The sequence below is a fragment of the Scardinius erythrophthalmus genome (assembly GCF_964197995.2).
Source record: "Scardinius erythrophthalmus genome assembly, chromosome: 20".
Classification (NCBI taxonomy): domain Eukaryota; kingdom Metazoa; phylum Chordata; class Actinopteri; order Cypriniformes; family Leuciscidae; genus Scardinius; species Scardinius erythrophthalmus.
Window position 1 is genome coordinate 35,080,840 of NC_138240.1, and position 16,490 is coordinate 35,097,329.

Consider the following 16,490-nt stretch of genomic DNA (forward strand, 5'->3'; position numbering starts at 1 on the left):
TGATTAATAGAAAGTTCAAAACAACAGCATTTATTGGAAATATAATCTTTTGCAATATTATAAATATCTTTACTGTCACTTTTGATCAATTTAATGCGTCCTTGCTGAATAAAAGTATTATGTTTTTTATTTAAATGGCAGTGTATCACAGTTTCCACAAAAAAATGAAGCAGCACAACTGTTTTCAACATTGATAATAATCATAAATGTTTCTTGATCATCAAATCATATCAGAATGATTTCTGAAGGACACTGAAGACTGGAGTAATGATGCGGAAAACTCAGCTTTGATCACAGGAATAAATTACACTTTACTATATATTCACATAGAAAACGGTTATTTTACATTGTTATAATATTTTACTGTTTTTCTGTATTTTGGATGAAATAAATCCAGCCTTGGTGAGCAGAGGAGACTCTTTCAAAAACAAAAAAACTCGTACTTATTTCAAACTTTTGACCGCCAGTGTATATATCGCCCTGCATTAGTATACTGTATACTTATACATTTAATACTTATATACACTTTATTTAAAGAGCTGAGCAATAATATAGTTACATTTTGCGTTGAAAAAAACAAAATCAGGCAGTTGAGAGTTGCTATATAGGACTAATTTTACATGAGTGTACTGTATGTATGCGGATAAACTTGGATATTATATATAGATATATATATATACAGAGCTGTGTACTAATAAAGTATAATTTTTTGTGATGATATAAACAATCACGCAGCCGAGGTTTGCTGTGTCACATGTATTGCTTTACGTGAGTGTGTATGTAGAGTATGCAGGTAAAGCACTTTTAATAGCTGGGCGATAATATACATTACATTTTTTGACATTATAACAATAAAGCTGTTGAAAATTGTCTCTATACTATAGAACTTAACGTGAGTGTACTGTATGTATACGGGTGAGGGTTAATACAGTAATTTGTTCATTAATTCAAGTTATTAATTCGATATCTGGCGATAATGAGAATTTTGAAATATGTGAGTTTATGTAAATTTTTTAACAATTTGGTGTGGTGACAAGCCAATCACTGTTTGGTGATGTACATCACTGCCACGGTTGAGTGAAAAACAAAAAGCCATTAATGCTTGAATATTATGTGTGGTTTTGCAGCTTACCTGACTTTTGTGGGCTGGTTTTAATGGGAATTTCCCAATGTTGTCCTCTTTAAAACGTTCTAGAGGAAGTGACAGATGTTATATGCAAGTAAACAGGCTTTGTAAAGAATTTCACGACTAAAAGTGACAGTAAAGCACTCTCACACACCGTTCCTGAAGATGAGCGGGTTGGCGCTCATGGGAGTCGAGCTCTCGCTGCTCTCAGGGCTGGAAAGAGTCGGAAGACTGTGTACCCATGATGCACTGGGAGACTTCTGCGAGGGCAAGAAGCCGATTGGCTGAGAGCAGTTCTGCAAGAGGAAGCATGAGACATCAAAAGTGAGTTTGAAAACTGAGAAACGGATCATACGTAAATCAGCAAAAATAATCAGTCTTACTGTAAACGACAAGGCTTTTCTCTTGTCCTGAATTCTTCTTATCGCGTTCCGCACCTGGATCATCATAAAGCATTCAGATACAGTGTTATACTGCAATCATACTACTGAAACGTGAGAGATGTTAATACAGAAGTCATACCTCACTGTTGTAAACCGCATACACCAGAAATATGTACAGGCCCTGCAATATGAAGAGAGTTAAACGCTGCTCGATTACAGCAAAAATCACAAACATAATTATTGAGATCACAATTGAGCTATTAAACATGGCTAGAAACATCATGCATTTATTGAACTATTACATTTAACAGTGGATATTCTTAACTTAAAAAAAGGGAGGTGTAAATGTGTTCAACTATAATGAAAATAATGTCATAGTGCAAAAAAATCTTAATGCAACCAATATTACTGCGACAAGTGCTATATGCAAAATAATTTGTTTTTCCTTTCAATTTTGGGGTATAATATGACATGGATATTATAACAGGGTTTGTGAGATTCAGTCAATAACTTTAGGATTAAGCAAGAGAAAACCAAGTGTTTGAAATGATTTATATATTAATTTTACTATAATAAACAGTAAATTACTTTGTTTTCTGATCCAATATAATAGCAAAATAGTCTGAAAATCAAATCAAAATCTGTCGTGAAGTGACGTCTGTTTTTCTATTATAGATGTATACTGTATTTTTCAGTTACACATATACACACATTTTGTTTTTCCTAATTTTTCATATACTATATGGTCAATTTTGTTATTTTGACGCTTGCGCTTGAATTATCATTAGTAGTTCTCAGTGTATGACAAGTTTTGGTATTACTTTATAAAAACTGCATGCTATGAATCATTATTAAAGCATTAGTAAATAGTTAATTCATCATTTATAAAACATTTTAGATTTATAAAGCGACATTAATAGACATTAATAAGCAGTTTATAAATACAGCAATAAATGCTTTACTCTTGATGTATAAGCATATCTCTAATGTATTTAATTGTATGTTCATACGCTATTAATGATCAATTTATCATTTCTAAAATAATGTATTATATTATTTACAAACCAGTTATTTAGGATTTGTCAGTGGTTCATAAGATCATTTAGTAAGTGTAAGTAAATTAAACTACTTAAATGTACATTTATACATATTATTTAGACAGAGTAATAGTTATAATAGTATATAATAGTTATAATAGTTGTAATAGTATATATATATATATATATATATATATATATATATATATATATTAGTGCTGCTCTCAGGGCTATATATATTAGTGCTGGGTAGCGATTAATCGCATCCAAAGTACATGTTTGTGTATTGTGTATAATTATTTTTGTATATATAAATACACACATATGCATGTATATATTTAAGAAATATTTGCATATACTGTATATCTATATATATATGTCTCAGATAGCAGGATCTTTCCATGCACTTCCTCGATCTTTGTTCTTGCTGTTCTCACAGACGACTGCTACATAAACACTCATGATAGATCTGCACGGCTAATTATATCAGAAGAGTTTCCTGCTCATGAGTCTCGTCCTCTCTGTGCGTCTCCCCCGTTCTCTCTATCGCTCTTCTGCTGCTTTTATCTTTTTCCCAGACGCACACAGTAAATCTACATTAACAAGCTCTGGGAGGGAATTCAGCCCTCGTTCATTATAGACATGGGAGGAAGAACGAGACAGAAAGAGCAAGAAAGCTACATGAAGCTGAAAGAGAGGAAGTTCATTTCAAATGTGTTGACGGATTTGAGCCTGATTAAGAGGAAGGCAAACACATCTGAACTCTCTCTCTCTCTCTCTCTCTCTCTTTCTCTCTCTTTAATAACATGCATGGGTTAAGCTACTTGATTATGGCAAAAATCATTAACAATTATTGGCAACACTTTACAAGAAGGTCCCATTTGCTAACATTAGTTAACATGAACAATTTTTATTAAAGTCCCCCTATAGTCAACAACTTTACCACTTAAATCTCATCTTTGATCACCAAATTGACATATTGAAACATTTTTTCCTTGAAAAAAGCCTTAAAATATCTTGAATGTAACTCGACACCCTTGCCTCATTTAGTATATGCGGTTCTATAAATATGCAAATGAGCCCCGCCTCCACTCACTCACTCAGCTCAGAGATCCACTGGTTGACGATCACACGTTGATCTGATTGGTTACAAGGTAGTTTGTGACGTCAGAAACACCAGCGATTTCAAAGCGTGTTTTTGAGACTGTCTTTGGTTCACTGCAGTTTTAAGGAGAAAATACTCAGCAATGGTGTCGACTTATGAATTTACACATGGTTTGTCTTAAAGCATATTAAAATCACCAATAGACATAAACAACAAAACAAGATTTTCACAAACGAGTGGATCTCTGAGCTGAGTGAGTGAGTGAGTGAGTGGAGTCGAGGCCCATTTGCATATTCATAGAACCACGTATACTAAATGAGGCAAGGGTGTTGAGTTACATTCAAGATATTTTAAGGCATGAGAAAAATTTTCAAGGAAAAAACGTTTAAATATGTCATTTTGGTGATTGAAAGATGAGTTTTAAGGGATAAAATGATGGACTTTAAAAGTTTGTGTAATAAATTCTATGTCAAACCCAAAAAATTATTTCTAAATCTACTTTTTGTGACGTCTATTCAATGCTTTCCCATTTAACACAATAATGGTTTTAAATATTTTTTTTCGGGTGTTAATTTCTCAGCCCAAATTAATGTGTTTAATGTGTTAAATTTTGGCTGAGAAACCACCATATGAGCAATATAAACAAACATACATTACAAGCACATTACTGTAAAGGACAGGGTTTTTAAAAACAAGACATGCGGTCAAATGCGGGAAAGTAATCGTATTATCTTGATTATTTAGTTTTTTAGAATCACTGGAAGCCAAAATCACAACTGAAAATAAAATCTGATGAATTGGCCAGTTGAGTGAATAATTCAACGACTCACTCGTAAAGACCACTTGCTTTGTCCCGAATGAAAAGCATTGGGTGTTGTTACCTGAAAAGCATTGAGCGTGATGAACAGATAGGCCACGACATCAGACAGGTGTACCAGCACGCCACACAGCCAGGTCAGGCCTAAAACTGGTAACAAGATCAACACCGGCCGTGTCGCTGCCCTGCATGTGCGCACACACACACACACACACACACACACACACACACACACACACACACACACACACACACACACACACACACACACACACACACACACACACACACATCTTCATATTACTGAATGCATTGGCTAGGCTGCATAGTTGTACACTCTCCTTCAAGGACACCTACAGTATAACTAGCTGATTATAAAGACTTTTCATTCATTTCCATTATTTGAGCGTAGGAAATATCTATAAAACAGGTGTCTGTTGATTTTTGTATGGTATCTCTTCAAGTCCAGGTGGCTTATAGAAACAGAGGAGATACTGGTGGGCAGATGCTTCCTCTGTTATGAGCTCAACAAGATAAGAGGAAAGCTAGAAATGACTGGCGGATCCGTACTGCACTCTCTCTCTCTCTTAAGGAAGTTGAAAAGTGAAAAGCAATCACCAGGTAAGATCCAGCGTGTGAAGTTTCGAATCAGAACTGGGCGTCAGCATTTTGGCTCTGCGACGGGCACTGGCCACTGTAACCATAACAACACGAAAAAGCACCACAGCGTTGACCTGAGAACAGAGAAATAACTAGTACAATGAAGACTATCTTTCAACTTTAAAGGGTTAGTTCACCCAAAAATGAAAATTAGCCCATGATTTACTCACCCTCAAGTCATCCTAGGTGAATATGACATTCTTCTTTCAGACGAATACGACCGGAGTTATATTAAAAAATATCCTGGCTCTTCCAAGCTTTATAATGGCAGTGAATGGCTGTTTCTGTTTTGAAGTCCATAAAAGTGAATCTATCCATCATAAAAGTGCATCTATCCATGATAAAAGTGCATCTATCCATGATAAAAGTACATCTATACATCATAAAAGTGCATCTATCCATCATAAAAGTGCATCTATCCATGATAAAAGTGCATCTATCCATCATAAAAGTGCATCTATCCATGATAAAAGTGCATCTATCCATGATAAAAGTGCATCTATCCATCATAAAAGCGCATCTATCCATCATAAAAGTGCATCTATCCATCATAAAAGTGCATCTATCCATCATAAAAGTGCATCTATACATCATAAAAGTGCATCTATCCACATCTAGATACACTTCTATGATGGATAGATGCACTTTTATGGACTTCAAAACAGAAACAGCCATTCACTGCCATTATAAAGCTTGGAAGAGCCAGGATATTTTTTAATATAACTCCGGTCGTATTCGTCTGAAAGAATAATAGTAAAAGTAATAGAGTAAAAGTAGTGAAGATTTGTGACAACAACTGTCCTATTATTAGTGGTCTAAGAACCTTTTCCACCCTCAATCTGTTGTTGTTGTTTATTTGCTTCTGTGCCTTTAAGAAGCTTGTATGCATTTGCAAATCCTGCGCTACATGGGACAGTGTCACAAACGAGTATCTTAAAGCATATTAAAACCACCATATACACATTTAAAAAAAACATTAAAAGCTGGATTTTCACCACGGGGGACTTTAAAAAAATGAAACCTGCACGGATGAATTGTTCACAATAAATTCTATAACATGCATTTCAAAAACAGACAGGGTGAATTTTAATTGCATGCTGACTATAAAACTATCAGCACTGCATTGCATGTGCTCACACTCTCAAAAGCAGATAAGAGCTTCACTTCATCTGAGACACACACTCTCACTCGGAGGAACTGCACACTTACGGCCAAAACAAAGAGCACAGGCCCTGCAAAAGCCCAAATCACATTGGACTGAAGGTTCAGCCAGCAGTATTGCTGAGCTCTGTACTGGTCCAAAGTGGCCACCAAGGTTACAGCAACTATAACAACCGGCAGCCCTGAGGAAGACAGAGCAAATACACACACAATGCATGAGAGGAAGGTTAATCAAACAGTACATGAATACACACACACACACACACACACACACACACACACACACACATACACACACACACAGACGGACGGTTCTCTCAGTTCTCACCCCAGCCCAGCACATAGTAGAGCTTCATCCTCCTCTCCTCGCTGATGTTCACAGACACCACTTTACTCCAGAGAAGCAAACCCTCCACCAGCATCCAGCAGAAAGAGGAGAGGAAGAACAGATGGAGGAGAGCCGACACCAACCAACAGGCCTCCTGCGCCACAGAAACACACACATATGATTTATGCCAAAAAAAAACACATTCGAAACTGTAGTACATCACAAATATAAATAGGTACACAACCATTTAAAAGATTAGTGTTGGTGAGATTTTTAAATGTTTTATAAATGAAAGAAGTTTGCGTTTATATGATCAAAATACAGTAAAAACGGTAATATTGTGAAATATTATTACAATTTAAAATAGCTGTTTTCTATGTAAATATGTTGTAAAATGTAATTTATTCCTGTGATCAAAGCTGAATTTTCAGCATCATTACTCCAGTCTTCAGTGTCACATGATCCTTCAGAAATCATTCTGATTGGCTGATTTAAACATTTCTGATTAATACCAATGTTGAAAACTGTTGTGCTGCTTCAGATTTCTGTGAAAACTGATACATTTTGTTTGATGAATAGAAAGTTCAAAAGAACAGCATTTATTTGAAATAGAAATCCTTTGTGACACTTTTATACACGATCAAAATACAATCACTTTTGATCAATTTAAAGCATTCTTGCAGAATAAAAGTATTAATCTCTTAACAGAAAAAATAACATAAAATCTTACTAACGCCAGAGATTGGACTGGTAATTTATGTATGTAATTTATCACTAAAGAAACCCCTGTCTTAATTTCACAGCTGTTTCTCTCCTTTTTATCAACACCTTCAGATATTTATGAAAACATTTCAAAATCAGGCAATATCAAAGTCTGCATCCCTCAGGTCCTCTTTCCATATTTTACCTGCTGTTAGTTCAGCAAACTCACATGCAATTTTATTGTTCATGGTTTTCTTTATATGTGACCCTGGACCACAAAACCGGACCACAAACTGGACCAGTCACATGGGTCGATTTTTTGAAAAGCTGAATAAATGAGCTTTTCATTGATGTATGGTTTGTTAGGATAGGACAATATTTGGCCGAGATACAACTATTGAAAATCTGGAATCTGAGGGTGCAAAAAAATCTGAACATTGAGAAAATCTCCTTTAAAGTTGTCCATGTTGGCGATTGTGCTGCATTCACTCACAAAAATAAATGTTTTATATATTTACAGTAGGAAATTTACTAAATATCTTCATGGAACATGATCTTTACTTAATATCCTAATGATTTTTGGCATAAAAGAAAAATGTATAATTTTGACCCATTCAGCTTATTGATGGCTATTGCCACAGATATACCCGTGAGACATGTGACTGGTGACGTGATCCAGAGTCACATATATAATGTCAGACTAAGTGATCATTTAACTTTTTCTGATTTTCTAGGTCACATTCATGATAAAAATAATTATTTGGGATTGTATTTAAAGATAATTTTCTCCAATTCAAGCAGGTAAAAAACAATGCTGCATTTCATATATTTGATGTGCAAAATATGGTTAATTTACCAACACTATAAATCTCAGCCTGATTTTCTGTCTGATGGTAGCGACAATTCAATAAGATCAGTTTTTCAATAAGATTCATCTTGTTTTTGCATCTGATGGTGTTGGTCAGAACAGCTTTATTTTTGCAGTTCTGTGGGCTGTTTGATTGAGTATGAAGTGTTGTGATATAGATATATCAGATAGAGAAGGCAGACCTGGTTTCCCGCGGCCCAGTCGCTGAAGATCAGAAGAAACTGAGCGACAGTCAGAGCCACGATCAGGTTCTTGTGCACCGTAGTCCGATCTGACTTGGGGACGCTAGAGGGAGACAGAGCAACAAATAATCTGTGAGACGCTGCATGTGACTGAGAAATGTTGCATGGTTATTTTTGTGTGTAATCATCATATAATAAAAAACTCACCCAACAGCCACAAAGAGAATGAGTGTGAAGAGGAGACCACAGAGAGACACACCAGAGCCAATCAAACTGAGGATCTGCAGAGCCGTCTCGTGTTCAACACTTCTCTACAACACACACACACATGCACACAGTTCATTTAAGAAAGCAAAATTCAAATGGACTGACTGAAATTCATAACTCATAACAATTCCCCACCAGCATAAAAAAAAAAAGGTTGCCAGCAACTGCCAGCATTTTTGATAATTTTCTCAAAAATTGCATGAAATATATCAAAAGAAAGAACAGACTCTCAAAAAATAAATTCTAGCTTTTATTAAAAAATGTATTCTAGCTTTGCGCATTCTTTTTTTTAATCAACAATTGAATATGGGCAAGTTTAATAAAAAAAGCAAATTTTTGAGCAAAAAGCTGAGAAAAATCACGTTTTTGTCAAAAACTACGTCCAGATGGGATTCAGAACGATGATCAGAACACAGATGCAGCAGATCGAGTCCATCAACACCTCAAAGCTTCACAGTCCTAAAGCTCGTCCTGGGTCGACCTTTCATTCAGTAACATCAGGCAGTTATGTTTTACATTTATATGCCGTTTAATGTTTGATGATCGCGTTATTTTACATATGCAAATGATTACATATGAGATCGCTTGTTTCTGCTTCTTTGCATGTGTTTTGATCTGGAGAGTCTGTACTCTTTCAGAACATGCGTAACAGCGCCCCCTAGCGCATAACAGCAAAAACACCGAAAATTCTGTGTTTGGCAGGGAAAGAGTTAAGTGCTGTAAGCATTTTATTTTTAAGATAAATTACTCCTAAAACTGTTACACATAATTACACAGTGTATATGAGGTATTAGCATTTATTATGAAATGAATGAATATTTGAATTTTTCTGGTTTGACTATATATGATTCACTTTATATTATTGGCTCTTTTAATAATAATCATTATTATTTTATTTTATATATGCACCTTTAAAAACAGCTTCTCAAAGATAAACAATACTTAAAACAAATTATTAAAATAATAAAAAACAAAAATCAGTAAGCTTGCGCTAGTCTAAAAAAATACGTCTTAAGTTGAGTTTTAAAAATCCCAAAAGTCTGAGCTTAATTTAACACTTTCTTTTTCTCTGCTTTAAAAAAAATTGCCTTATGTATTTGCAAAGTCATTCATTCTTGGTCAAATTAGTGGAATAAAAGAAAAAAGAAAAGGTAATTGCTACTTTTTATCTCACAATTCTGCCTTTTTCCTCAGAATTGCAAGTTTATAACTCTCAATTGCACATTTATATATATAAATTCTGAGAAATACAGTAAGAATCGTGGGATATAAATTCGTAACTGCTGGGAAAAAAAAGTCAAAATTGCGAGTTTATATCTTGCAGTTCTGACTTTTTTGATATGAACAGTGAGATATCAACAAGCGATTTTCTTCCTTGGTGGAAATGAGTATCTAGTCCATTTACCGATCTGAAAGATTCATTGATCACTGATGATTCCTCCTCACCTGAACCTCGTAGATCTGTAACAGCAAGGCGAAGTTGGTAGTGTGGTTACAGTAACAAGAAGTGAAATTATTCTGGGTGGAAATAACGGCGCAGCCTTTAGTTGACCAGCCTCCCCTCTCTAACCTGAGGGGTCGAGACACAAGAACAAGATCTCAGACGGTATTAAGAAGAACATCAGGCAAGAATTAAACAATATGATAAATGTAAGTAAATGAAAAGCGCTTACATCAGGTCAAAATCCCAAAATGCACAGATAGGGATCAATTTCAATGTACTGTTCTAAAGAGAGAAAAAGACACACACACACACACACACACACACACACACACACACACACACACACACACACACACACACACACACACACACACACACACACACACACACACACACACACACACACACACACACACTTCATTCAATTTTGCTGAAGAGAGATTCATTTTAAACGGCTCACACTGCCGATCAAACGGTTGATGTCAGAACCATTTGCTTTTGTTGAAAGAAATTAATCCTTTTATTCAGCAAGGACACATTAAATGGATCAAAAGTGACAGTAAAGACATTTCTTGTGTTACAAAAGATTATATTTTAAATAAATGCTGTTCTTTTGAACTTTCTATTAATCAAAGAATCCTGAAAAATAAAAAATAACATGGTTTCCACAAAAATATGAAGCAGCAAAAACTGTTTTCAGCATTGATAATAATCATAAATGTTTCTTGATCATCAAATCATCATATTAGAGTGATTTCTGAAGGATCATGTGACACTGAAGACTGGAGTAATGATGCTGAAAATTCAGCTTTGATCACAGGAATAAATTACATCTTAAAATATATATTCACATAGAAAACAGTTATTTTAAAATGTAATAATAGTTCACAATATTAGTTTTTTTCATCAAATAAATACAGTTTTATAAAAGAGACAAAAACATTTTAAAAATCAGTGACACTTCATTGTCCCTGTCACATGTCACATGTACTGTATTATGTCTTGAGGTAATAACTATAAAAGTGCATAATTACATGCAACTAACCCTAAACCAAACCCTATAGTAAGTACATATACTTCAGTACTTAAATCTATACAGTAATTACACTGTAACAATAAAAAGTGTAACCTAGAAATCGTACCGACCCCAAACTTTTGACTAGTTTCTCACACAAGGCGATCGAGTGATATTGAGCACTGTTACGGTCCCTTTGCTTTAACGCGTCTTGTGTCTACATATTGTATGCAAAAGAGATGCTTTAACATTCAGCAAAATCTCCTATTCCTATAACTCTGAAAGTCTGTAATAACATCATTTTTCCATTATAACAATCTCTTCATGACTGTAGGCAAAGCTAATTTCAGAATATAGTTAGTAGTTTCTGACAATATGCTAACAAACTAAAACTATGGAAGAAAAATAATGGCAAATGTGAATTTGAAACAAAAAAGCTTGATGAATTGCACCAATTGAAAAAAATATGCATTTCATTAAACATAAACACAGCTTTTGTGTCTTTCTCATGTTTTCTGCACATATTCTGGCCCTGATAATCATCAAACACACTTACCGCTGGCTCCTTTTCTGTAAATCCGTTTTTGTGAATGAAATGAATGAACTGTTGCTCTGGTCTTCTGGTGAGCTCGACTAACAGCAGATGGAGATTTTTAATCGCTAATCTACTGATATTCCTGCAGTTGAATTTTCTGTTGAATTTGAACCACTGAATTTGTGCAAGCGAAATAAATGGACCGAATATTGCCTGTCAAATATTATGGGTTGTATGTATTCTTAATCTGAAAGGTAAATTATGGATTATTTAATTTTTAATAATAAAAATGGGTGTAAAATATTTTGAATTGAAATATTCACAGCATAAATATACAACCGTGATGAATTTCATCCCATAAAAATGCAATGCATTAACATGCAATGCATTTTTTTTTTCCAATTAGTGCAATTCAACAAAAAAAATTAGTTTCAAAAACATTTGCCATTATTTTTCTTCCACACAAACGGCCACCTGTTATTCACCATACCTGAACCCTGTGCTGGAGTGTGAAGTGTATGGCCACGCTGACCGGCTGTCCGTCTGCCAGCACTGAGCTGGAGATGACCGATGAGCCCAAGACGGTTCCCATGTACCTGAGATACACAACCACACACGTCAACATCAGCCGTCTGACCCAACATGCATGAGGGAATCACACTGACACAGGAAGTAACAAACAATTCTCTTTTTATTTACTGTATGTCTGACCCACATGCAATTTTAGTGATAAGCTTGAAGCAATTTAAGTTTGAAGTATGGACCCTTTTCACATCAGAAGAACTTCTAAAGACGTGAACAGAAACTACAACAAATATCATTTTTACCTTCCCATTTGCCCCAACAGCAAAAGAAAAATCCATGACAGTGTTTTTAGGACTTTCCAAAATAAGAAAAAAGGGAACACTTTATTTCAACGGTCAACTTTAGACATTCTACTAACTATAAGTAACTTGTCAAATACATGTTAACTAACTCTCATTATAGTATTAGTAGATTGTCCGCTTAATATCTGCTTTATTCTGATGCTCCTCAACAGACATTCTACAGACTATAAGCAACGTTGCAACTACATGTCAACTTATTCTTCTAACCCGAACACTAATGGTCTATTAATACTCAAATGAGAATTAGTTGCAAAGTTACTTATAGAATTTCTAAAGTGGAACATAGAAATAAAGTAAAAACCGGAAAAAAAAATTGAGAGATTGATTACGTTGTTCAGAAGAGAGAAAGATGTCAAATTAGCCGTCACTCCCTCAGCCGTTGTATTAGAGACACTCACACAGCAGCGTTAACTAGTTTTCTGTCATTTAATGCCAAGGAAATAAAACGCCAACACTGTTAAAAAAAAGTTTCAACATAAAAAAGTAAGTGTTTGTGCTGCCTTAAAATTTTACATTTAGTCAACTTGAAATGTGAAGTTGTACTAAGTGACAACTTGGATATTTGAGTTGATTAAACGTAAAAAATTTAAGGCAGCACAAATGCTTTTTTTTTAAAGTAAGTGAAGTATATTGTTATGAATAAACAAAAAAATTAATAAGTAAAAAAAACTATGATTTACAATGTTAATAACTAGGGTTGGGAAATACTTGAGGTCAGGAATCGGATACTTGCTATAAAATAAAAATTTCAATTCCCCTTATCGATTCCTTTGTGTGTATTTTAAAATGACTAAACCATTCAAGCGCAAGAAGACTCACACTGTTTTCTTTTTCAGTTTTCAGATACAAAGTCCGCTCGCAGAAAGCCGCCTCTCATACTGTATAGTGGGCGATACTGAACTTAACTGAGTGTAAACAGTAAAAACACACACACACACACACACACACGCACACACACACACACACACACACACACACACACACACACACACACACAGTATATTGGATCCATGCAGCTCTTAAAGTGACAGTACCCTAATATTCCTGCTGCCCCTCTATAATAACTAAAGACGGAGAAAATTCACTCGTTCTTGACTGAATATATTTTGTCACTATATTTGTATTTGTATATTTTATTTATAAAGTATCAATAAAAGTATTTATAAAATTGGTGCGATTGTTTATTTGTTCTTTTTTAATTGCTGTGTGTTTCCTTGTCTTTAATAATATAAGTACATTTATATTAGTAAGGCTAGCTGTTTTTGCTGTGTTATTATTAAACCATAGGCAAACGTTCCTCAGTTAATTTTTGTTCATGGTACTCAGCCACTAAGAAATGTTTTGCAATAAGACTTCAGAAATTTTCGTATGTGTTTTTGCAGAAAATTGAAACCCGATCTGAATTTTTTTTTTATGACGGATGAAAGTTTCGGAGGCACTGTGTATGCGTGATTGATACAACATTTTTTAATGTGCGAAAATTTCGGACGAGAACTTCGGACTCAGTGTGCAAGGACCTTTAGAACAAATGTGAAAGATTTCTAAGTTTTTCTTTTTTTCTTTATTGGAATCGAAATTGAAATTAGGAATCAATAAGCAGAATCTGCATCATTAAAATTCAAAGGATAACCAACCCTATTAATAACTGTGGAAATGCATCATCACATTCTGGGAAAAGGGTCCATTACAATCATGTAGTGCATGCGGTTTAGTTCATTTGTAAGAAAATATGAAAGATTTAAATCGTCTGACAGCCCTTATTCCAGCTTCCGTTGAGCATGGCTTACCTCTGCGATCCATCGCTGACTATGGGAGAAACGCTAATGTTTTCCTCTCTCTCTGAGAGACACTTCACAGAGCCGTACCATGTGTTCAATAACGTCACCTTTCTGAAGTCTAAACAAGAACAACACATATGAATCAAGGGAAGAACACTGTGAAAGGTTAATTGTAATTCATGAAACTTCATCGCCTATCAAACATGGTTTTAATCGTGGCTTGCTTAGTTGGGGATATTTAATTTAATATTCAACATTATTGTTGATCTGCCTGCATTGACACCATTATATGAGAACTGATCTGAGCTGGACGATGACTTCACGGTTTTCTCCAGAACGGCTATATATATATAAATGAACTAAATTAATAACTTTTTTACAACAAAAATGATCCATCACTGAGCTTACTTAAGCTGGACTACAGTATGACACTATTTTCTTCTGGAAACAAACTTTGTTGCATTATTTTGCTGTTATCTCTGTAAAGCTGCTCTGAAACAATCTGTATTGTATTGAGCGCTACATAAATAAAGGTGACTTGACTTCATCATCCCTACCATTGTTATGTAGTTCCTTCATGTTTTTAGCGGAGACAGAGATGCAGTCTCGATGTCCCACATCCGACCCACAGAACGCAGGCGCGCGAGACGCTTCAGACAGAAGCCGCTGTTGGACCTGCAGCTCTGAGACACAGAAACACAGTTTCTGGAGTGATATTTCTGTGTGTATCAGTGGCTCACTGCAAAACATGCTTCTCTTACTTAGTGTTTTTGTCTTGTATCCAGTCCAAATATATAAAAATTCTTAAATCAAGAAGCATTTACTAGAGAAGTAAAATGACATAGGTAATTATATCTTGTTTTCTGATTTAAAAAAAAAGATAAATAGTGATAAGAAAAGTGAGTTTTGCTTAAAACAAGCAAAATTATCTGGCAACGGGGTAAAAAAAAAATCTTGTTTTCCATTTGTATTAATTTTTTTTTTCTTATTCTAATTTAGATTTTTTATTTTTTTTTTAAGATATAATTACTTATGTCATTTTACTTATCAAGTAAATGCTTCTTGATTTTAAGAATGTTTAGATATTTGGACTGGAAACAAGACAAAAACATTTTTGCAGTGCTCTCGTTCGCTCTCTCTCTCTCTCTCTGTGTGTGTGTGTGTGTGTGTGTGTAACTCACTGATGTTGTGGCTGTGTATCTGCACGCTGTCTGTGTCGTCCGTCAGCAGAGAGTTCAGGTTGCTCATCATACGGTCTACAGTCTGGATGACAGCCATCGGCCCCTTCACTACCTACAATTATTAAATTATTCAAACCAAACATTATTCAGACACCAGATATCATTTTTGATATTTTTTTACTAGTGTGTGCAGGACACTATAGTTCATTTCTGTAAGTGAGGAGAGCAGAATAAAGTAAACTGTGACATATTATACCCAATAATTCTTCAGTGACTACCAGTGAAATTTATACAAATTTGGGTCCAGAAATGATTCAGACACTTTGAGCTGATCATGTTTTGCTGAAGTGTGTTTTCTTTAATTGCTAATGCTCTTTTCACACACAGACTGAACACAATGAGGCATTGCTTGGTGATTGGTTGAGCTAAACTGGTATTATATAATTGTAATTGTGTAGTTAAATTTAACAGCTGACAGATATTCAACATAATTCATGCGTGAGACAGTCTAACAGAAGGACGGACAAAACTAGTCAAATATCAGAGTTCATAACTCTGAGTTCTTATCATATTTTATTAGCATTTTCTAAACTATAGTGAATAAACTGTGATCATGTGAGAAATGTTGAAGTTGTCTGAATACATTTTGGTTTGACTGTAGTGTACATCAAAGCACAGATTTATCAAGGTTTCCTTTAAAACTCCTTTTGATGGCAGGGTAAATAAACCCGGCAATAACCAAAAAGAGTTAACTTATTAATAAACTATATAAACGCAACATCACACTGTAGTGGTGATATCAGAGGAACGGCCTCTTGCTCTTTGTGATATTGCTTAATTATGAAACTAATTTTTGAATGTTTTGAGGTCGGTAAGATAAAAAAAAAAAAGAAATTGAAACACCAAGGTGGCATTTATTTGATCAGAAACACAATAAAAAATTTTTTTTATTTATTTAAAATATCTGTTTTCTATGTGATAGTAAAATTTTCAGCATCATTACTCCAGTCTTCA

The 16,490-nt window shown here is 34.7% G+C and overlaps 1 protein-coding gene across 1 annotated transcript in view; it reads right to left on the minus strand.

Moving 5' to 3' along the window:
• adgrd2 (adhesion G protein-coupled receptor D2) overlaps positions 1–16,490 on the minus strand; it is a gene marked incomplete at its 5' end in the record, with an annotated part of 29,609 nt that overhangs the window by 2,593 nt on the left and 10,526 nt on the right. Inside the window, 16 exons of the mRNA XM_081348511.1 lie at positions 1,133–1,191; positions 1,281–1,422; positions 1,510–1,563; positions 1,649–1,690; positions 4,533–4,653; positions 5,087–5,202; positions 6,338–6,471; positions 6,618–6,771; positions 8,370–8,472; positions 8,577–8,680; positions 10,083–10,206; positions 10,310–10,362; positions 12,121–12,226; positions 14,305–14,413; positions 14,853–14,978; positions 15,477–15,588. Coding sequence (XP_081204637.1) covers positions 1,133–1,191; positions 1,281–1,422; positions 1,510–1,563; positions 1,649–1,690; positions 4,533–4,653; positions 5,087–5,202; positions 6,338–6,471; positions 6,618–6,771; positions 8,370–8,472; positions 8,577–8,680; positions 10,083–10,206; positions 10,310–10,362; positions 12,121–12,226; positions 14,305–14,413; positions 14,853–14,978; positions 15,477–15,588 — 1,659 coding nt within the window. The remainder of the gene's footprint in view (positions 1–1,132; positions 1,192–1,280; positions 1,423–1,509; positions 1,564–1,648; positions 1,691–4,532; positions 4,654–5,086; positions 5,203–6,337; positions 6,472–6,617; positions 6,772–8,369; positions 8,473–8,576; positions 8,681–10,082; positions 10,207–10,309; positions 10,363–12,120; positions 12,227–14,304; positions 14,414–14,852; positions 14,979–15,476; positions 15,589–16,490) is intronic.